Source organism: Mastigoproctus giganteus, chromosome 7 (genome assembly GCF_048544385.1).
Source record: "Mastigoproctus giganteus isolate SK-2022 chromosome 7, ASM4854438v1, whole genome shotgun sequence".
Taxonomy (NCBI): domain Eukaryota; kingdom Metazoa; phylum Arthropoda; class Arachnida; order Uropygi; family Thelyphonidae; genus Mastigoproctus; species Mastigoproctus giganteus.
The window spans coordinates 26,031,146-26,055,744 of record NC_143581.1 but is presented as its reverse complement, the minus strand read 5'-3'; the positions used below and the strand labels follow the sequence as shown (position 1 = coordinate 26,055,744).

General features: G+C 35.9%; 1 protein-coding gene across 1 annotated transcript in view; it reads right to left on the bottom strand.

The window, feature by feature from the left end:
- The window catches only part of LOC150082700 (uncharacterized), a 187,439-nt gene that overhangs the window by 24,859 nt on the left and 137,981 nt on the right, over positions 1 to 24,599 (bottom strand). The window contains exon 7 of the mRNA XM_090378245.1: positions 20,249 to 20,317. Within this exon, the coding sequence (XP_090234371.1) occupies positions 20,249 to 20,317 (69 nt within the window). The remainder of the gene's footprint in view (positions 1 to 20,248; positions 20,318 to 24,599) is intronic.

The following is a 24,599-nucleotide window of genomic DNA, read 5'->3' as shown; positions in this document are numbered from 1 at the left end:
AAGTTTTGCAAATTACAGAGTCTGGAGACTAGGCACCGGCGAGGTGATCTGATAGAGGTGTATAAGGCTTTGAATGGTTTGAGCATGCTCAATGCCAATGGGATTCTTCCTCTTGCTCAGAATAATCGCCTCAGAGGGCATAAATTCAAATTGAGGAAGGACAGATGTCGGATAGATGTGCGGAAATTTGCCTTTGGCCAGCGGGTGGTTGGTTGGTGGAACCGACTTCCATCATTTGTTGTTGAAGTTGATAGCATAAACAAATTTAAGGCTCAACTGGACAGGTATTTCGAACGAACGGAGGGGTGAAATGGGAGTGGTGCGTTTTTTTTTTTTTTTTTTTTTTTTGGCTGATGCTAAATAAGCTTGCTTTCTTGCATCATATGCCTCTACTAATGCTAATGCTATATCTCTTCAATTCTTTCTCCAATTTCCTGCTTGGTACAAACTTCGGACATTCTATGTAGCTACAAAAATCTCTTTAATGCTTTTGGCATGCTTGGGTCTTATTCCATTTCAGACAGTCTGGCTATTTCCTTGAGGTTTTGTAATGTTATGTTTGTTTTCTGGGGTGGGTTTGTTGGCCCCATGCCCAACCCGGAGGACCAGGGTATCTCTCTTAGTCTGAGTCATCACCTGTAACCTGTCCGGCATGGGAGGCCTTGCTGGTAGTAAGACTACTGCTGTTTTAGCTCATAGGATCATTTGGCCACACAAGTCCCACCACTACGACAAAGTGGAGATACCTTCAGAAGGTATCAAGTAATATGTGTTTATTTTCTTAAAAAATATACTGATAGAATCACATGAATTCCATTATAGAACATTACTTATTTTCGACATAATTAGTATATATAATTGTATACATATTTCAAATTATTTGTTCTGTGTATAGCAAATTGATGATAAATAAAGTTATTATTATATATCTGTATAAAAATAAGAATAAAGTTGAGTTGTTTCACACATAACCGAATTTTTTTTTAAGAAAACCGTGTTCACACACACACACACACACACACACACACACACACACACACACACACACAGTACTGATAGAATCACACAAGTTTCGTTATAGAACATTACTTACTTTCGATACAATAGTATATAAAACTGTATGCATATTTCAAATTTTTCATTCTACCTAGAGCAAATTTATTGTGTGTGTGTGTGTGTGTGTGTGTGTGTGTTATTTGGTTTTTAGGAGCGTTAGCAACTAAGGCCATATTGCTCCGGGGATATGCAGTGGTCATTCCCTGACCTTTCCGCATCCTCCATATTTGGTGGTCACGGGCTCTAACCCCGGTCTAATCAAGGAGCGTGTGCTACGCACTGCTACTCCTGCCCACCTCGCTACGCTGTGGGTGGGTGGGTGTGTGTATTGATTAACTTATTTATGCGTAGGGGTCTGCAAACATTTTGATTTTTAAAGGGGTCTGTAAATCTAAATAGTTTGGGAACCGCTGTAATAGATAATTGAGATGTTATACAGAATGCCTCTTTGTATACTACCCGAGAACTAAATGAAAGTTATGAAAAATACAGTAATGCAAATATAATAAATCATAATATTTTGAATTGATAAGAAAAAAAAAAAAACTGATAACAAAAAAAAAATTTTTAAATTTATAAAAATTTTTATATTCAATTATACAGTGTTAATACTCTAATTTATTATTACTGCATTCCTGTAAAATTTTACATTGAAAAAAAAATTTTAAAATAGTTATGTTAGATCAACATCTTTGTAAAAAACCTTTGTGTGTTTATTTATATTTATCACAGAACCCTCTCAAAACATTTTGCTTGCCGTTTGTTGGAATCAAAATAGTTTGTGCTGAGAGAGGAGTTGCAGTTCTCACTGGCCATCGTTTCTTATGGATGTTTGAAGTAAGGCAATGAGGGGAGCTAGAATATTATTTCATACTGAAAAATATAGCGATGCAAATATAATGAAGTGTAATATTTCAAATTGATAAGGTAAGCAAACATTGTATGTATTACACCATGCAATTTCATCAATTTATATCAACTGGAGAAATAAACATAATCAAGTGATACACGACAATCATTAAGAAACACCCATCTCACGGCAGAAAGCGACAGTATTTTTACAGTTGTGCCTCATGACATGTAGAGGTCGCAAAATCAATTTTTCATTTTTTTTTATTTATTTTTTTTTCATTTTTTCATATAAGTGGTTGAATGCATAGATTAGGCACCATAATAATAATAAACAAAGTTCGTAGCCCTACATATAAATTTTTTTTTAAAAATTATATCTGTTAATTTATTCACAGATATAATTTAACAATGGGCAGTGCATTTTTCATGGCAACATTAAACTGTACGTTAGAAAACAGCCCTTGTGCGTAGGGTTGCAGTATATCAAAGTTTCTTGCGACGGCCGACTAACTGGTTAAAATAAATTTATTAAAATAAAAATATACATAATATAAAACAGAAATAAAATAAAAGCTTTAAAATACAATAAGATAAAAGAGTTAAAATATATATAACAAAAATATATAGTAGCTTTCGAAGCAAAGTGCCTCTTCATCAGCTAGTCTGTGACTGGTGTACTTCAGTATATTATTAATGGCTACAATAGCACAAGTCAGCTGGGCATGATCATGTATCACGAGTCTGGTAAAGCAGAATTATGTACACGTAATGATCGCCAGCACTCATCCCACTGCAATACAGTGCATTCTATAATAGGGTGTAAATGTTCTCCCCTCATGCGATTCATAATACTATTATTGGTGGCTATGCGTAGTGCTTCAAGCCATGAGCACTGGCAGTAATCACGTGAATAGTCAACGATTTCAATATCCCCCGTTGGGGATCAAGATTGTGCTGCTCAACCCAATAATGTTCGGTGACTGAGGAGTGTTCAAAATTAGCGGTTCGCAGAGCCACCTCATGTTCAGAAACCCGAGCTTTCAATCTTCTACCAGACTCATCTACATAACACCCCCCACAATCTAGACACATAATATGGTATACGGAACCACTCTGTAGGAAAGGAGGAACAGGTGTTTTCACCTTAGAAATAATGGATTGTAATTTCCTCCCCAGAAGTTGCATGCATCGTATATAATGGAGACGCAAAATCCTAACAAGACATTCCAATACGCCCAGATAATAGGGGATGTAGGTGGTAGAGATAAATTGATTGTCGCAAGGCGGGTTAGATTTCGTAACAAATCCATGAGCCTGAAGCTCACATCTATCTAGAACATGAGGTGGATAGCCGCAATTTGAAAGCTCCGCCCTAATTTTTGAAATCTCCAATTGCCTGTCACCAGTCGAACTAGAGTGCATCCAAGCGTGGGAGAATAATGTACGCACAGTGCTACGTAAATGACCAGGAGCATCCGCAGAGCCATAATTGGTAAATTGGCCTGCGCACATTGGCTTCCTAAAAACGGAAGTTACTAAATGCGAATCCACGTGTTGGGCTAACAACATCCAAAAAAGGAAGAGTATTCAACCTCTAGTTCAATCGTAAACTGAATGACGGGCGACAGGGAATTGAGATACTGCAGCAGCCCAGATTCTGATCCCCGGGGTACAATTGCAAAAATATAGTCAACATAATGACACCAGAGAGTGATAGGAATTGGTAAGTTCAAGAAAATCTGACTCAAGTTCTTCCATGGCAATATTGGCCACGATAGGACTAACAGGGGCACCCATAGCTGTGCCCTGTATTTGGCGAAACAGAGGGTCATTGAACATGATCACACCCCCCTGTTAAACAGAGTCAACCTCTGTTTAATGTGTCCCTGTTAGTCCTATCGTGGCCAATATTGCCATGGAAGAACTTGAGAGTCAGAATTTCTTGAACTTACCAATTCCTATCACTCTCTGGTGTCATTATGTTGACTATATTTTTGCAATTGTACCCCGGGGATCAGAATCTGGGCTGCTGCAGTATCTCAATTCCTTGTCGCCCGTCATTCAGTTTACGATTGAACTAGAGGTTGAATACCCTTCCTTTTTTGGATGTGTTAGTCCAACGCGTGGATTCGCGTTTAGTAACTTCCGTTTTTAGGAAGCCAATGTGCACAGGCGAATTTACCAATTATGGCTCTGCACACACCCCTGGTCATTTACGTAGCACTGCCCGTACATTATTCTCCCGTGCTTGGATGCATTCTAGTTCGGCTGGTGACAGGCAAGTGGAGATTTCAAAAATTAGGGCGGAGCTTTCGAATTGCGGCTATCCACCTCATGTTCTAGATAGATGTGAGCTTCAGGCTCATGAATTTGTTACAAAATCTAACCAAAATCAATTTATCTCTACTGCCTACATCCCTTATTATCTGGGCGTATCAGAACGTCTTGTTAGGATTTTGTGTCTCCATCATATACGATGTGTGCAACTTACGGGGAGGAAATTACAATCCATTATTTCTAAAGTGAAAACACCTGTTCCTCCTTTCCTACGGAGTGGTTCCGTATACCGTATTACATGTTCTGATTGTGGGGGGTGTTATGTAGGTGAGTCTGGTAGAAGATTGAAAGATCGGGTTTCTGAACATGAGGTGGCTCTGCAAACCGCTAATTTTGAACGCTCCACAGTCGCCGAACATTATTGGGTTGAGCAGCACAATCTTGATCCCGAGCGGGATTACCGCCAGTGCTCAGGGTTTGAAGCACTACAGATAGCCACCAATAATAGTACAGCAGGCCCTCATTATAACACGGTTCACTTTACACTGATTCGCTATAATGCTGTCTCAGATCACTATAACGCTCTTTTACAGATTGCATTTTTGGCATATTTAACAAAATTGTTTCATTTGATGGAGTCGATAGCTTGAAAATGAATATCAAAATAGCATTAAAAACGTTTCCCACGCCAACTTGAGAAATTTTCCCACTCTCAGTGATATTTTCTGGCACGCTAATTTAATTTCAGTACAGCGACTTGTTACGTAGTTCTGAGATCAACATTTTAAAAAATGATCAAGTATATTGTTGTAATATTTGCTTGTTTTGTTTTTGTTTTGTTATTTTGGTTTTTAGGAGCAGTAGCAACTAAGGCCATATTGCTCGGGGATATGCGGTGGTCATTCTCTAACCTTTCCACATCCTCCGTATTTGGTGGTGATGGGCTCGAACCATGGTTTAATCAAGAAGCGTATGCTACACACTGCTGCTCCTTCCAACCTGGCTACGGAGGCGCCTGTAATATTTGCATTATATGCATTTATCTGAAGTCTAATCATCACTCAGTACAGTATTAGACATAGTGTGTAACGGTTGCGGTCAAAGACAAGCAGATGTGTGCCATAATTTAGGACTTGCAAGTTTAACTGTAAGAACAATTATAAAAAAAATTAATTAATTTTAGCAGCGGGAAAGATAGCTGTTCCATTGCAAGCAACTAGGGCTAGGCTGGCTATTAGGATCTTATTGAAGATAATATCCAATGTAGAATTCAGTTAAGTTAAATATTATAAAAAAATAATAATAATAAAAAAAAAAAAAAAAAGAGAGAGAGATTAGCCAATATGATGATCTGAAGAAAACTCACCTAAAAAAAAAAAAAGTGGAACTATTTAAAACTAGTAAGGGCTGGTTGAATAGATTTAAAATCCAGGGAGAAGTCGCAAGTGCAGATGAAGGAGCCGAAACTTTCAAAAAAAGAACTTGTTAAAATTATTGAAGAGAGGTATTATGTGTTATACTTCTCAACAAGTTTTTAACATAGATGAAGCAGGCCTTTTTTTTTGGAAACGAATGCCTAAAAGAAGTTTCATAATGAAAGAAGAAAAAAACATTTCAGGTGTCAAAGCAGCGAAGGATCGGTTGACTTTATTGTTGGATGGTAACGCTGCGGGGGGATTTAAAATTAATACCACTTTTAGTTTATTTGGAAGAGGGCCAAAGTTCAACCCAAAATAGACATTTTTCTTGATTAAATTCATGATTTTAATTGGAATTTTAAGTTTAATTTTGATACGTAAGTAGTTACCACATAATTATATACGTATGTAATGCAGAATATTTTATATGTACAAATATTTCAATATTAAATATTTTGACCAACATTTGTGCATCTTTTCACTACCGTTTATCATTGATTAGGAAATATCCTATGGCACTGACTGCAACTCACAAATACATATGTTACCTTATGGGAATGCGCCGCTCGCTTAGAATGGATTCACTTAGCGCTCTGTTTTTCCGGAACGAATTATCAGCGTTAAGCGGGGGTCACCTGTACTATGAATCGGACGAGGGGAGTACATTTACACCCTATTATAGAATGTACTGTATTGCGGTGCGATGACGATCATCACATGTACGTAATTCTGCTTTACCGACACCAGACTCGTGATACATGATTATGCCCAGCTGACTTTTTCTATTGTAACCCTTAATATATATTGAAGTACACCAGTCACAGACTAGCTGATGAAGAGGCACTTCGCTTTGAAAGCTACTATATATTTTAACGCTTGTATCTTATTGTACTTTAACACTTTTATTTTATTTCTGTGTTATCTTACGTATATATTATATTTTTATTTTAATAAATTTATTTATAAAATTTATATTAAATTTATTAAATATATATTTATTAAAAATATAATATCTTACGTATATATTATATTTTTATTTTAATAAATTTATTTTAACCAGTTAGTCAGTCGTCGCAAGCAACTTTGGTGATTAAACTGTACATTCACAAATGTAGCCACAGACTACCCAAGGCTGTATACTATATATTGTTCTATAAAATATTGAAGTCTTGCTAAAAATTGCCATTGTACTTACTACAGATAAACAGTACTGTAAACAATAACTGACTAATTCAAAACACACACTATAGTGACCACCCAGGGAAAAAAAGGAAAGTATGGAAACTAGTTAAAAAAAAAAAAAAAAAAAAAAAAAAAAAAAAAAAACAAGAGCAGGTCTTCTATTCAGTTTACAAAATACTGTTCAGAGGAAAAGATACAAATGCACTCTGTGCTGAATCTTATGCTGCAATCTGTTTATTGTATATTACGAATAGAATGTTTGCTGAAACTATAATAATTTAAATAAAACATATTGGAATTACTCTTAACTTTTGTACTGCTTTTCAAAATAAAGCAAAACACTTATTATTATCTTCTCTAATATTAATTATAACATAGTAAGCAAGGGTATAGATATTCATGCAATACAAACAATCTTGATTATTTAATTTTCCCATCAAAACAACTGTGGCTAGTGACCACCCAGGTTCTCTGGAAAATGATTGATTTTATTTGCAGGTTGTCATCAATCTGTATAGTAAAACTGCACTGCTTAGCCAGATTGAGTTATTTATTTTTAAATATAAATTAACATTGAATTTAATGGGATCTCTCACTCATTTGGTACAACCTTTGGATTTTCTTCAATTGATTTTATAGGGGATCGGTTTATGAGCTCTGATTTCAAATTCTGCAATGTACATTTTGCTGATATGAGCTGCCATATCAACTGGAGAAATAAATGTAATCCTGTTCCTATTATTTTATTTTATTTATTTTTTTTTTAACTAGTTTCCATACTTTTCTTTTTTTCCTGGGTGGTCACTATAGTGTGGGTTTTGAATTAGAGTTATTGTTTGCAGTACTGTTTATCTGTAGTAAGTACAATGGCAATTTTTAGCAAGTACTTCAATATTTTACTATATATTTATAGAACAACATATAGTATATAGCCCTGCGTAGTCTGTGGCTACATTTGTGAATGGTGTACAGTTTAATTTTGCCATGAAAAATGCACGGCCCATTGTTAAATTATATCTGTTAATATGTTAAATAACAGATAATTTTTTTAAAAATTTAAAAAAAAGGCTGCCATACATTATCAGAAAATGTACCTGAAACATCTGAAATTGCAAACTTAGATGATCATCTAAATCCCACCATATAGAATAGGTTCATTAATGATACCTTTTATAATCTTACCCCTTGGAGAAGAAAAGCTGAACAATTAAAGGGCACATCAAAAAAAAGACCAACAGAAAATTTGCATTAGAGTTAGAATACAAAAAATACTACTGTTCTTGGACATACAAGTTAGAAGAGAAAACAACACCATCACTGTAGCTGTTGTGTCGATAAACCATCAAACAAATCACAATCATTATGTCATAGTGAAAGTATTTCAGTAAGACAATATATGGAAACCAGAGGATGCTGTAAAATGGTTAAACTTTAATTGCGACTACCCCAGTGTCATTAAAATTAAACGTTATCAAATCTGTAACAATAAGATGTGAATGAAAGTTAATTAACCTAATTGTTTTCCTCTGGATTGAGTCTAGGGGTGAGAGGTTTTGGAGCACCACCCCAGATATTCTATGGTAGGGCAAGTTTGAGATTTTGAACAGAGTAAGTAACTGTTTAGAAGAAAAGTAATGCTGTAAGCAAAACAGAAAAACAATTTTTTTTTTTTTTTTTTTTAGGCCAAAGAAGCAATATTTGTATTTGTAGACCTGTAATCTCTCTAAAAGAGAATAGAGGTCAGGATAATCTGCAATAGACATATGGATCTTGTTTGAAAATCAGAGTATTATCAAAGAAGAGCATGGGAACAGAACTTTTGAAATAAGATTTCTACAGATGTTTTTATATCTGTATATATATATTAGTATTAGGCGAAGTATTGTTTATGAATTTTGTTGTTATAGATCGTTTATTGAGATCAGTACCGATTAATGCCATCTAAGAGTAAGATTATGCATTACATCGGTCTGTATTGATAAGTACTAGATATGATGGAAAAAATGTCAGTTTGGTAAAGCGGTAGCAGTTATGGGTGAGATATGGTGCAATATGTGGACGCCATGTGCGTCAAACACCCAGGTAACGTACATATGCCAACGCATATGTACGTTACGAATATATATATATTCATCATACTATTTCTTTTCTTTTCAGTTTCACAAGCTTCAAATCTTTTTGTACCAACATCACATAGGGAAAAGTTGCAGGATTTGGTTGACAACATTGAATACTCTCCAGCTGACATAAAATAAGAAAATGACAGCATGCAACACTGAACAAAAAGTTTTTATTGTTAAGAAATATAAAAAAAAATTAAAAAAAAATTCAATTGTTTCTGCTGAAAGAATATACTCACACTATTTTCAGTGTTGAGGTCAGTGCATTAATTTAGGGAAACAGGCATTGTTTTAGATGAAAGGAAAGGTCATACAGGCCCACTGTCATTAACAATGGCAGGGAAAGTTGATGAAGCTGTAAAATCTTGCTACTAAGCCCAAGACAGGGAGTGCTTAAACTTTCATAACAGATGTTTTACAGCACAGTAAGGAAGATTATTGAAGCGACTTGTCTACATATCCCTAAAAAATTCAGCTCAGCCAGCCTCTAACACCAGATGCAAAAGAATGGTGTCTTCAGTTTGCGACAGTGCATTTGTGCAGTGCACTCCCTAGAGCCAGAACCTGACATTATATGATGGCATTCATTTGAACAAAGGTGGTGATGTAGTGATGACTTCCAGAAACCCACATATTCTGAGGAAGCTTTTGAAGGGTTTGAGAAAGAAGCAGAAAGGGTTGGGTTGAAGGTAAATGATAACAAAACAAAGTTTATGATTACAAGTAGGAAGGAGAGACAAAGTACCCAACAGATCTGGAAAACAGCGAAGCATAGTTTCAATAGAACAGAATCCTTCAAATATCTGGGAGCTATGATTCAATGTGACAGTAGTAACCCCCCAGAAATTCAGGCTCATCTTAATGCTGGTAATAGATGCTACTTTTCCCTGCAGAAACACTTTCTATCAAAGCTGCTCTCTAGAAGAACGAAATTAGTATTATATAAAACTGGTATGACCTATAGTGACTTATGCTAGTGAAACATGGGTGCTTAATAAAAAGGATGAAAAATCTTTTAAGTGTGGGAAAGGAAGATATTAAGGAAAATCTTTGGCCTAGTAAAAGTCATGGAAGAGTGGAAAATAAGGACAAACCAAGAGCTGAAGGAACTGTATGGAGAACTGAATATAGTGGGAGTGATAAAGAGCTCAAGACTTAGATGGGCAGGCCACATGATACAAATGGAGGAAAACAGATGGCCAAGGAAAGCAATGGAAGGGCAACTGGGAGGAAGAAGAATGAGAGGAAGACTGAGAAGGTGGGTGGATGACACAGAGAACAACCTATAACAGCTTAGGGTGAGAGAATGGAGAACAATGGTCAGGGAAAGAGACAGCTGGAGAAAAATAATTGAGGAACCCAAGGTTCTATGGGGACCATAGCACTGTGGAGTAAGCAAGTTCTGAACGTTTCACGGACGCCCCCTGGAACTAGTTTACGGACCCTCAGGGGTCCACCAGCCTCAGTTTGGGAAATGCTGATCTATTAGATAGATATACAGTAAACCCCTGCTATTCGTGGGGGTTACGTTCCTGAGAAATGCCGCGAATACTGAGTTATAGCTCCCATAGTAATAAAGGGGTTCCGTTCCAAAGTATGAAATATATAAGAAAAACTCTTATTAAAATTTTGTCTATGTATGTATTATACGTACCTTCATAATATGACTATGTACATAGACAGCACATAGTGAAATGCAAGCATATGGCATCGAAATGAAAATAAGAAACAATTTAATATTAAATGTAATATTTATTAGAAATTTCAAACAAATCTTTCAATCCAGTGCCTTTGCTATAGCTAAAAAAAACTTATCTCGCCAGTGCTATCGCCAGTTTCACTCAAGTGTTGATAAAGGAGTTTTGCCTTTTCACGAATGATGAGTGAACTTAACGGAGTTTTATTTTGAGTTCGGTCTTCTATCCACAGATTTAAAGCCTTTCCATTTTTTCTAATTTAACATCACGAGTTACAGAGCAAATTTTTGAAGCAATTAGCATGTTTTCACAGACACTACGGCGGATTTTTTCTTCCAATTTTTTGATTGATCGTACTGTTGACTCATTGATTTTATAATGTTTTGCCACTGAGGAGACACTTTCACTATTAGAAATTTTGTGTAATAACTCAATTTTATTTGCTAATGTCATCACCTTCTTTGATATTTTCACATTTCACATTCCCTTGTTATTTGTAGCCATATTTTTGTACGGGTTAGAAAGAACTTGTCCTAATAAAGTCACTTTCTTCCGTTAACACACTTGAAAAAGTCTGTTTTACACTAAAAAACGGTAGATTTGTCACTTTTGTAAGCATATCAATTTATAAATTGATAAATTTATAAGCATATAAAATTAAAAACAAACGACGAAACCTTCCATGGGAAGCACATAACACATACTGAACAAGGATTAGCAAGAAACATCCACGCCTGCGATTTTGTCACCCCTCTCCCCCACCCATTGAGTGCTGTTTTAACCAGGAAAGATAATTTTAGCCATGCCCATGCTTTTTAATGGCGGAAAATGTTAACAGCGCTTTAAAATTCACATTTTTTTAGGTTTCATTTTATATTAAATCAGCGACCGCGAATAGCGGGGGGGTTTACTGTAGTTTCATCTAACTGAAGGATAAAAATCATATTTGGATTCCTCAGGCTACTTGAAACACCTGTATGGTACAATGTGCAATGGAAGGCATCTGCCATTTTGCAGAGCTCGAACAAATAAACAGTGTGCAACATGGCAGACTGGTCTTATTATTAGCTCTATAAAAACAGCTAAGTTGAAAGTTCCACTCAGTATAAACTCCACTTGCCAAATTATAAAAAGAAAGTTTTTGTTTGCTTAGCTTACATATAAAGGAACATGCAAGTATTGTAATTTTCCCATTAAACTTAATCGCTGAATTCAAGTGAGCTTAAAGAAACTTTAAAGAATAACAATATAAAAAAAAATATTCTTAAAAGTTTGGATTAATGTAAATGACCTTTTAAATGACTAATTTCACCACAGTTGTGTGTGAATTTATCATGCTCAGTTTGGATTTTACCAATTAAATATTCAATGCTATTTAAATTGTTTGTAATTACTATGCTAAGCATAGCTGCATAAGTTTGGACTTTCGAAAAGGCTGGAGATCACACAACTGTAAACAGAAAAAACAGAAGATTTTTTTAAAGCACATATTGCACTAGAAATAATTTCACCGACAAGATGCACATTTTATTTTTTAATGATGACTGTTACATCAATCATTATACTCATCACAGTCACCTGGATTATAAACACTCCTACCCCAATTTTTGTTTTTGCTGTGCTTATGACAAACCAAACTGACTCAAAATTGAACTGACCATATCAACTGGGTGCACTGCCTTAGATTCTGTGCTTCTTAACCAAAAAGCATAATCTTCCCTTCTGTCCTTTCTGTAACGAATGTATTCCCCATATTCAAATTCCACGTCCTAATGTCCATATAATGGCCACATCTGATGCCTAACCAATACTTAAAATTCCTCAAATTCATTTACTATACTCAGTGTTAGTCTACAAGCAAACACATACGTGCACCTGTTTTTCCTCCTAGTAACACTAACACATCCCATGTAATTGCTTGTCCCATGAGGGCCAATAGCAGGCATTGTAAATCCCCCACACCTTGTTTTCCTAGCTGCTGTTTGTCCCAACAGAAGAACCACACAAACTAGCAATTCTCTGACACACCTAGCACTGCCTTGATTAGCATCTGCAAATAGTCTTGCAGCCTTTCTATTTAATTGTATCCAATTCCTGTAAAAAATAGTCTCTCCTTTTAACAAGCACAGACCATTACCACTATGTGCACAATCTCCTCTTTTCATATTTTTTATTTTATTTTATTTTATTAATAACAAGGTACTCAACAGGTAATCATTAACAGTGTATCTGAGAGCAGAGTTGACAACAATAATAAGAAATCCAACAGTAAGTCATTGACATAGGTTCAAACATTAAGATCATATGTACAAAAGAAGTATGCATTAAGTTAGGTTACTGGTAAAACAAATAATAATAAATTAATTAAAGAAAAAATAAATGCTAGATTGGGGGGATACAAGGACTAATAGATTAACAGGTGCCACTGGCAGAGGAGAAAGTGATTCTTGCACTGCTTCTATTGGAATGAGCAGCAGCCTGGAAAATAAGATGCAGGATATTTCAGAGACTGCTGGGAATCATTGGGGTACAAGTAAACACATGGGTTGTGTTAGAGTGGCTAAGAGGAAGAGCAGGTGCATGTATACTTGCGTGTACACCAATGCTAGGAGTCTAGTAAATAAATTTGATGAATTTGAGGTATTGCTCAAAACATCAAAGGCAGATATTGTTGGGATTTCAGAGACGTGGTGTCACACAGATATAAGGAATGCAGAACTGGAATTTGGGGAGTACAATGTCTACAGAAAGGATAGACAGGATAGGAAGGGAGGAGGGGTTATGCTATTAGTTAAGAAACACATAAAATCCAAGGAAGTGAAGCCAGTCGACATCGCTGGACAGTGCAGTGTCGAGTCAGTTTGGTGTGACATAAGCATTGGGAGATCAAAAATTGAGAGTAGGAGTGTGCTATAGGCCTAATGACTCTGATGAGTATAATAAGAAACTATACAGAGAAATAGAGTGGGCCAGTAAATCAGAGAGTCTTATTATGGGGGATTTTAATTTCCCAGATATTGACTGGAATTTGGGGGCTGGTCACTCACACACTAGCGTGGATTTATTGGATGATTGTTTTCTACATCAGCATGTTCGGGTGGCAACTAGAGGGAGTAATACTCTTGATTTGATTATCAGTAGTGATTCTTCATGCATTAAGAATCTGCAGATAAATGAACCACTAGGTGGCAGTGATCAGTGTTCTGAAGTGGAATTTACTCAAAGAGGTAACTACCATTAGATTAGGGGTAAAGGGAAGGGGTATTGCTTTCGTAAAGGTGACTACGATGGACTGAGACAGTATTTAAATTCTATACAGTGGGATCAACTGATGATGTTACCAACAGCAAATTCAAAATGGGAAGCATTCAAAGAACTTATCTTGGAAGCTACTAGGCTTTACATACCAACTAAGAAATATTGTTCAAGGTTTAGGCTTAAATGGATGTCAGATGAACTAATGAGGCATATGGCAGAGAAGAAAAATGCATGGGATACATACAAATTAACACGTGACACAGAAGCCTATGATAGATACAAGTTGATCTGTAACCAAGTTACAAAGGAGGTTAGGCAGGGGAAGGCAGATTACGAGAAATCCTTGGCAAAGGATGCGAAGAAAAACAGCAAGAGTTCTTTACTTATGTAAACTCTAGAAGGAAGGGGATGAATCAGATTGGTCCACTTGATATCAATGGGTCAACTGTTGATGATCCTGCTCAGGTAGCTAACAAACTAAATGAATATTTTGCATCGACATTCACACATGAGGAGTTATTCAGGGAGGGGAATGCCAGAGGTGTATTCAACTCTGGCAGTAAGCTAGAGAATCTTGTAATAACTGAGAGTAAAGTGGAGGAGAAATTGTTGAAGATAAACACAAGAAAGGCACCTGGGGTGGATGGAATCCATCCAGTTATATTAAAGGAGGCAGCAATGGAAGTAAGCAAACCCTTAGCCATAATTATGAGAGCTTCCTTGGACTCAGGGGAGGTACCCATGGACTGGAGATGTGCAAATGTGACCCCAATTCACAAAGGAGGATCAAAGGCTGACACAAGTAATTATAGACCTGTGAGTTTAACTTCTGTTCCCGGAAAATTAATGGAGGCACTGGTTAAAGAAGCACTGCAGGATCATCTAGACAAGACTTCAGTTATAGCTCAGACACAGCATGGTTTTGTTAAGGGGAAGTCTTGCCTGACCAATTTGATTGGATACTATGATGCAGTCACAAAAGAACTGGATGGAGGGAATAACTTTGATATTATATACTTGGATCTTAGAAAGGCTTTTGATACTGTTGCACATGGAAGACTGCTGCACAAATTGGAGCAGTGTGGCATTGGAGGCAAATTGCTGCTATAGAAAAAGGGGTGGTTGAGGGGGAGAAGACAGAGAGTGGTAATCAATGGACACTGCTCATCGTGGACTAATGTTATTAGTGGAGTCCCTCAGGGTTCAGTATTGGGTCCTTTATTGTTTTCTGTATTTATAAATGATATTGATGATGGTATATCAAGCTTAATGTCCAAGTTTGCAGACGATACGAAGGTTGGCAGGGTTGTCAAGGACACTACTGACACTATGCTGCTGCAACAGGATCTGGAAAGGTTGAGCAGATGGGCTGAGAGGTGGCAAATGAAGTTTAACATTGACAAATGTAACACATGGGAAACAGCAACCCCAGAGCAACGTATCAACTCTGTGGTACTACACTGACAGTGGTAGAGAATGAAAGGGACCTGGGGGTGGTTGTGCAGGCAGATATGAAGTTCTCTGAGCAGTGCAGACGGGCTGCAAGAGTAGCTCATGGAGTATTGTCAATGATATATAGGAATTTTTCTAGCAGGGATAAGGAGGTGATTATTCCCTTGTATAAGGCAATGGTCAGGCCACACCTAGAGTACTGTATACAGGTCTGGAGGCCTCATTTCAAGAAGGATGTAGAGCTGCTGGAACGAGTACAGAGAAGGGCAACAAGATTAGTGAATGGAACAAAGGGGTGCTCTTACGAAGGAAGGCTTAAGTTTTCCAAATTACAGTGTCTGGAGACTAGGCACCAGCGAGGTGATCTGATAGAGGTGTATAAAGCCTTGAATGGTTTGAGCATGCTCAATGCTGATGGGATTCTTCCTCTTGCTCAGAATAATCACCTGAGAGGGCATAAATTCAAATTGAGGAAAGACAGATGTAGGATAGATGTGCGGAAATTTGCCTTTAGCTAGAGGGTGGTTGGTAGGTGGAACAGACTTCCATCCCTTGTCATGGAAGTTGATAGCCTAAATAAGTTTAAGGCTCGGCTGGACAGGTATTTCGAACGAACAGAGGGGTGAAGTGGAAGTGGTTATTTTTTATTTATTTATTTTACTTTAATTTTTTTGGCTGATGCTGCATAAGCTTGCTTTCTTGCATCAAATGCCTCTACTAATGCTAATGTTAATGCTAAATAATAAATATATAAACTACATTAATTAAATGAGGGCTAGTTTACTTTACAGTTCAAGAGAACAGGCATACTTGTGAATGGAGTTCATCAGTGATTGGTAATTGTCAAAAAAGTCAATCAGAGAGTCATGTGCTGATTCTGTTTAGTGGACTGAACTTCATAAAGTCCATGGTGGCAGAGTCGAGGAGAAACAGCGTAAGATTCTTGACTTGTCTACGAGGAGCATGGAAGTTGATTTTACTAAAGATATCAGTTGCTTCATAGGTTCCAGTGATTACTTTGGCTAGAAGGGTGATGTCAGCAATAACTCTTCTAGTTCTTAGAAGCCTCAGATGAAAGTAATCATATAGTAATTCATAGTATACTGAGTGATAAAATAGAGGGTTACAGAATGCAAGTTATCGGACAAAATTTTTTTGACTGCTTCAATTTTGTTAATTAAAATCTTGGTGTGAGGATCAGAGATGGGTGAGCTGAATTCAAGGATTGGCAGAACAACAGTTTTAGGTAAGATAACAGCATATCTGTAGTTTTTGAACTTGTAGGTGTTCCTTTTGATAAATCTCAGTGTTTTGAAAGCTTGGCTAGTGATTTTAAGGACATGGGCATCAAATTTAGCACTACTAGAGAAGACAACCCCCAAGTTATTGACTTAGTCACACCTTTGCGTACTCCAGTTTTCAGCTCCACCATAACAGGTCCATTTTCAACATTAAGTACCAGACAGAGTTTTGAAGGAGTCCTTCAAGCTTTCATATTGTTCACAAGAAAATACCAATGTTGCACCCTGTAGAGTGTGCAACTTAGATCACACTGCATTTGATTTTTTTTTTTTTTTGTTATTATTACAAAAGGTCAGCATAATAGGATATAGCTTAAAATCACTCTGATTACTGCCATCTGTAGCAATCGAACATGGGCCAGTTTTCAGAGTCATCACTGCTGCTTTTTCTCTCTATCCACGCAATTTCACTAAAAATGCCTGTTGCTTTTTCTTCTTTTACAACCATTTTTTTTGTCATTTCACTATCAGGAAACATTTCTGAACAACACACACCTACACGATCAGCAAAACTCAGAGAAAGAGAGAGAGATTATGTTCTATGAAAAAAGATACAAATAAACATTCGACATGTATCAAATCATTGACAAAATGGTGGGGGGGGAACAATTATGCATTTCATTTTATTCTATAATTTGTTTGCCAATTATCTGATTGCATCACATTTCCTGCCACTTTAAATTACAAAATCACATTTACATACAGTACACAAGGCATTTTTCTAATCTTTTTCAGATTTTACAATATGGAAAAGCTTGAATATATGTCTTCTGAAATTTTACATTTTATTTCCTTGGTATTGTACTGAAAGACACTTAATTAGTTTCACACCACAGAAATACAGCGAACGATGCCATTATCCTGTGTTTATATTTTGCAATGTAGAAAAGCACACTTGATTAATAAAATAATGATATTCATTTGATATCACTTGATATTCATTAATAAAAATAAGCAGGAATTTGCTACTTTTTTTTTTTAAAAAATTCCAATATTAACATAGTTTCACTAATTTTTTGCCAAAAACTGAAAAGACAGAAAAATGAGTTTTTGCAATTATATACAATAATGAGACATAGAAATGCGCAAAGATCAAAAAAAAAAGATTCTCCATTGTAAATCTGGAGAGCTGGCAGCTATCTATTGACTTCATGTTTGTGTGGTATGTTCTTTTTCTAATACCTTAATATAAGCTAAGCTGTATTTCAATTTGTTTACCAATTTCATCTGCAAGTTTATTTTTGTCTTTCAGTAAAATACAGGGCGATTTTAAATTATTGTCGGGGTTTCCATGGCCTATAATTTTCAAATCGGAAACAACAAAATAAAACTGCTTATGGAATATGAAAGTGTAACTCAAAGTTTTATGTGGCAATGCTGTACTTGCCGCATTGATGTCTGGGAGATACTGACAGCATTACTTCAAAATGGCGACCGTTCAAGAGAAGGCAATGTGCGTACTTTTGTTTTTCAAAACAAAGTCCATTATCACAATGCTACGTCGTTACAGAACTCAGTATGGAAAAGATCCACCTTCAGATAATGCTATCCGATTTTGGTTAAAGCAATTTCAAGGGACTGGTAGTGTTCTGCACCGAAAAGGAGCAGGAAGACGTTGATCGAATCCACGAAGCATTTTCTCGAAGCCCACAAAAATCAACTTCGACGAGCTTCTTTGCAGTTAGGTATACCAGAAACGACTGTTTGGAGGGTTGTTCATAATCACCTTCACCTCCATGCCTACAAACTGCAGATTGTGCAGGCTTTAAAGCCAAACGATAAACCCTGCCATTTCCAATTTGTCAAATGTTGAAGCTGATGAAAATTACCTTTGAAGATGGAGATTTAGTGATGAAGCAATGTTTTACGTATCAGGGAGGGTAAATCGTCATAACTGCAGAATATGGGGATCAGAATCCTCATAGCATTCGGGAATTCGAAAGAGATAGTCCAAAGGTCTGGTGTGCTTTGTCATGTTCGGAAGTTAGGGGGCCCCTTTTTCTTGGAAGAAAAAACAGTGACAGCGGCGACCTATCTGGACATGCTACAGTTGTAGCTGTTACCCCAGTTGGAAAATCATCAGCCAAATGTGGTGTTCCCGCAAGATGGTACACCGCCACATTAGGCTCTTATTGTCTGAAAATTTCTTGGCATGCATTTTCCTGGGTGCTGGGTTGGGCATGGTGGACAAATTCCGCAGCCTCCACGCTCACCCAATCTTACGCTGCTTGATTTCTTCCTGTGGGGATACGTGAAGGACATTGTGTAAAAGACCCCTGTGACCTCCCTCAATGAACTGAAGCTCAGAATTGTTGCAGCGATCGAAACAGTCACACTGCAAATTCTGGAGAACACTTGGAGGGAAATTGAATATTGAAGTTGTTTAGCATTCTGCAGTATTGATTCTATATGTAATAAAAACTTTTTGAGTTACGCTTTCATATTCCGTAAGCAGTTTTATTTTGTTGTTTCCGGTTTGAAAATTATAGGCCACAGAAACTCTGACAATAATTTAGAATCACCTTCCCTGTATATTTTTTTTCCCTACAGCTTAAATTCTTATCTATCCTTGAAGCTGATTTTTAAAGGAAATGTTACTTCTTAAATTACTTTTCTGACACAGGCAAGAGCAGTGAAAAAAGTAGTTTCTAAGAAGGAAAAAAAATAAATAAATAAAAGCCAGCCTTAAGACAATAAAATTAGGCACACCCAAACAGAGCCAAAGCAACTCTCACTGCATTATTGTAGGAAAAATAATTTTGAACTAACACTCAGATGTAGACAGATAGATAAAATGAGCAAATCCATGAAAAATGTAGGAATATTCCAAGTTTAAAATACAAGGGTTTTTTTTTTTTTTAAATAAAAATTTTTCAATGTATTCTTAGAATGGCATCATACAGAAACTTAATAGAACACTTGTCTAATACAAAGAAGTGTCAAGGTTTATTATTCTCAGGTATAATTTCAAGTTATAGCATTGTATTCATTTATTGTATGGTTTCATGGTTTTGTTTGTGGTTTTTCTATGTGAAATATTACACAAATGCCCTGATGTTACAACTCTATATTGCATATTAAATATTATGTAATTTAGCATTTTTTTTTGCATTAGTAGAGGTATATGATGCAAGAAAGCAAGCTTATGCAGAATCATCCAAAAAAAAAAAAAAGCATATGTTAAATTATATATCGAATACCTGTTATTTAATTCCATATAAGCAACTTCAATTACTATTTACTTCAATTCTATATCCCATTAAATTCATATTAGGGCTAGTTAAATGTAAAATTTACATTTAAGAATCATAAATTCATTTTCTACTTCACTTTAAAATGTTTTCAATAGGCAGACTTTTTCATAGTGCATATATTTCCTCATAATTTTATAACTATGATTTCAGAAATGCTTATTGCACAGTACAAATACCTGCAGAATTATTTAGTCTTATATTCAGCCAATCTTTTATAGATCATTATTATTTAATCTCCAGAATCATACCTTTCCAAGCACTGGAGAAACAACCATTCCAAGGAGTGGTTCCATCACTAATGCATGACCTTTCTCCAAAAAATAAAATAATAATAATAAATAAATAAAATTTAAAAAAAAAAAATGACTGTTAGATACTTACCTCACATACATAGCAATCAACGTGAAAGTCCCTATCCATGGAAACAACTCTCACTGTTTCGTCTGTGCCCTAAATTTAAAAAAACAAAAATGTTTTATTTTATAAATATAAATCTAATGAATATGAATTGCATGATATATTCAATTTCCACATTTTTATTTTCTTGACTGTTCCCTTGTATCAGGGAATCTAAAATGTTGAACACAAAAGTATTGCATGAAAAATTGTGAGTGTGCTGTACAGCTTCCAAGTTTGTTTCACTTCCCCTTTCTTCAAGAATTGGATCATGCTATAAATGTGAAAGTCTAGTCTAGAGACAGCATCTTTGTCAAGATTCAGAATTACTATGCATATATTATACCACACCTATATATGCAATATAATTACAAAAATTTTAATTCAATTATTTTTTTAAATTTAATCATATGTGAATTAAATTAGAGATTACAAGCTTCATTTCTGATTTTTCTTTTTCACCTTGTTTTCATGCCTCATCTTCTATCCTATAAAAAAAATCCATCCCATGGTCAAGTCAGAATGCTAGTTTTGAAGAGTGATATGAATATATCATGTGGCAAGAGAATATCTCTATACAATATTAATAAAATAGATTTAGTGTCACATATATTTGATTTATATATGACAATATATAAATCACCAGAATATCCAAAATTATCAGTCTTTAATTTAAATTTATTAAGGAATCCTTAGAAAGGATTTATTTCTAATCAGCATAAGGGCAGTAGGGTATATGTTTCACTCCTACCCCACAACAGCTCTTTACTACTTTTTTTTTATTTGTTAAATTAATATTTTGGCCCCAATCCATGTATTCTTCTAATGTAATTTGCAGTTTCAAATAAATAATTCCCTTTAAAGAAAGAAGTAAATCGGCCTCCAATAAGTTGGAAGTGTTTAACGCCATTTTCCAAATTCAAAATCAATAAATCTCTATTTGGCCAAAATGCCAAGCTACCTTTAAACTTTTCACAAGTATATACTTAGATCCATGTTTTGTTAAGATAACTTCAAATAATATATTTGTTTAAGCATGAACTGCCTTAATTTATTCAGAAGTACCTGTCATCTCTCAAACTAACAGTGGACACAGTTTTAATAGATGGCAATGCAACAACAGTTTTGAAAATTGGATGAGGGCATTGCACCCTGGCCACAGTTGTCAGATTTTCACTTACAAAGGCAGAAATAAATTGAAGAAATTTGCTGGAATGGAATTCAATTCCAAAAGTTGGTGATATCAAATTAAGTTATATATAAATAGATGCAGAAGATATTACTGTTTAAAAAAAAATGATAAATTTTGCACAAAGATCATGTATAATTATTAAATGTTTTTCAGTAAACCATTCATTACTATAATTGGAGTGGGTAGGATGACCATAAAATAGCTGTCAATTTGCAATTTTTTTTTTTTTTTTTTCCATGCAGAATTTGAATAAAGAAACCACAGTCTTAGCCCACAACAGAACAAATTAGTATATTAGTATGACAAATGAGTTAAAGGAAGCAAGCTTATGGAGCATCATCAGGGAAAAAAAATAAATAAAATACTAATATAGTAATTTGTATATTACTATTTTTTTTTATTAGTATTGTCTGTACTAATATATTCTTTGTTCTGTTGTGGGTACTAAAACATCACCTATTTATTTCTCACATCATCTATTTCCTCTAATAATTTGTTTACTAATTCTTTCTTAAATTTATTCAAGCTACCCACTTGCACGGTACAAAATGAATGTTACTTCCAACAATCAACTCTCTCTGAAAGCAAATTTCCACATAACTATCCTGCAAAACTTCATATTTATACCTCTACCAATGTCTACTTCTTCTGAATCCTCTCCATCAATCCGAACCATAACTGTCTGTCCCATGTAAAGTTCCCAAATTAGTTTTATATCTCTTTTATGTAGGCCAACCTTTTTAGTACTTCAATCAGCTTAATCCAATTCACTCTGTCAAAAGCCTTTTCAAGATCAGCAAAACAGATTTCCAGATCTTTTCCTATTTCCATGCTTCCTTCTGCTAGTGTTCTTAATATTCCGATTGCGTGTCTGGTCCCACATCCTTCTCTGAACCCGAACTGATCTTCTATGAATTTGCACTCCTTTGTTTTTGCTTTAATGTGTTCTGAGAGAATTTTTAATAATAATTTTGAGGAATGAGAAATTAAACTGATCTGTCCTATAGTCGGTACAATTTCTTGCATTCTTCTTTTCTAATGGGATAATTATGGATCTTAGAAAGTTTTTGGGCCAGCTTCCGCATTCATAGATTTTCCTGCAAATCCTGAACAGTACTTTCTTTGCCTCTTCTCCAAGTCCTTTTATAATTTCTGCTGAGATATCATCCAGTCCAGCAGCCTTCAGTCATTTTACCAAGACCACTGCCTTTTTGAATTCTTCTCTTAATAATTTCAGTCCTAAGGTCTCTCCTTCATTTTCTGTTGTCGTAGGACAGACTTTTGGTTTATTTGTTTTATCATAATGCTCTTATATATATTCCTCCCATCTTCTCCTTATGTGTTCTTTGTCATATAGAGTTTTTTCACTCGTCTTTTATCTTTCTGCTAGTCTTATTCTTCTTGTTCATTAAGCTCTTAACTTTTTCATACATTAGATCACTTCCTCTTCCTGCCATTCCTTCTAGTTCTCTGCACTGTTTTTTCCACCATTTTTCTCTTGCTTCATCTGTTGCCCTTTTAAAGTTCATTATTTAAACTCCTATATTTAATCTTTGCCTCTTCTGAACTTTGGTGCTTCCATTTTCTCCTCTTCTCTATTTTATCTATCATTTCTTCTGTGATCCATGGTTTCCTTATCCTTTTCTGATCTACTGTATCTAATATTCTTTTTGCTACTCCTACTACAATCTTTTTAAATCTTTCCCATCTCTTCTCCACTTCTATTTCCTCCTCCTCCTCCAAAATCTCAGTGCATAGCACACGCTTCTTGATTAGACCGGGGTTCGATCCTGTCACCACCAAATACGGAGGATGTGGAAAGGTCAGGGAATGACCACCGCATATCCCTGAGCAATATGGCCTTAGTTGCTAATGCTCCTAAAAAAAAAAAAAAAAAAAACCAAACCAATCCTCCACAATCTCCATCAATTGCCTCTCTGAAATCTCCAGCTAGTGCAGTTTTGCAGTCTTCAGTACATTCAAATTTCATTTCCTTCTTTTTCTTGAGTGTAATCTTTATTTTCAGTGCTATCAAATTGCGGCCAGAGTCGGCATTTGCACCCAGATAGCTTTGCAAATTCTTCACAGGATTCCTGTACCTTTTGTTGACTAAAAGGTAGTCTTTTTGGTACCTGTCAACATCACCTGGTCTTCTCCAAGAGTACCTTCTTCTTTTCTCTTATCTAAACCACGTTTTTGATACGAACATCCTTTGCAAAATTCTAACATCTTCTTACCCCTCTCATTCCTTGTCCCAAGTCCATAGTCCCCAACTTCATTAGCATTAGTAGAGGCATATGATGCAAGAAAGCAAGCTTATGCAGCATCAGCCAAAAAAAAAAAAAAAAACCCCTTCCACTTCACCCCTCCGTTCGTTCGAAATATCTGTGCAGCTGAGCCTTAAATTTATTTAGGCTATCAACTTCCACAACAAGGGATGGAAGTCTGTTCCACCAACCAACTACCTGCTGGCTAAAGGCAAATTTCCCCACATCTATCCTACATCTGTCTTTCCTCAATTTGAATTTATGCCCTCTCAGGTGATTATTCTGAGCAAGAGGCAGTATCCCATCAGCATTGAGCATGCTCAAACCATTCAAGGCTTTGTACACCTCTATCAGATCACCTCGCCGGTGCCTAGTCTCCAGACACCGTAATTTGGAAAACTTAAGCCTTTCTTCGTAAGTGCAACTCTTCTTTCCGTTCATTAACCTTGTTGCCCTTCTCTGTACTCGTTCCAGTAGCTCTACATCCTTTTTGAAATGAGGCCTCCAGACCTGTATACAGTACTCAAGGTGCGGCCTGACCATTGCCTAATACAAGAGAATAATCACCTCCTTATCCCTGCTAGAAAACTTCATGTATATCATTGATAAGACACCATGAGCTACTCTTGCAGCCCGTCTGCACTGCTCAGAGAACTTCATATCTGCCTGCACAATTACCACCAGGTCCTTTTCGTTCTCTACCACTGTCAGTGTAGTACCACAGAGTTGATACGTTGCTCTGGGGTTGCTGTTTCCCATATGTAGTACTTTACATTTGTCAATGTTAAACTTCATTTGCCACCTCTCAGCCCATCTGCTCAACCTTTCCAGATCCTGTTGTAGCAGCATAGTGTCAGTAGCTTCCTTAACAACCCTG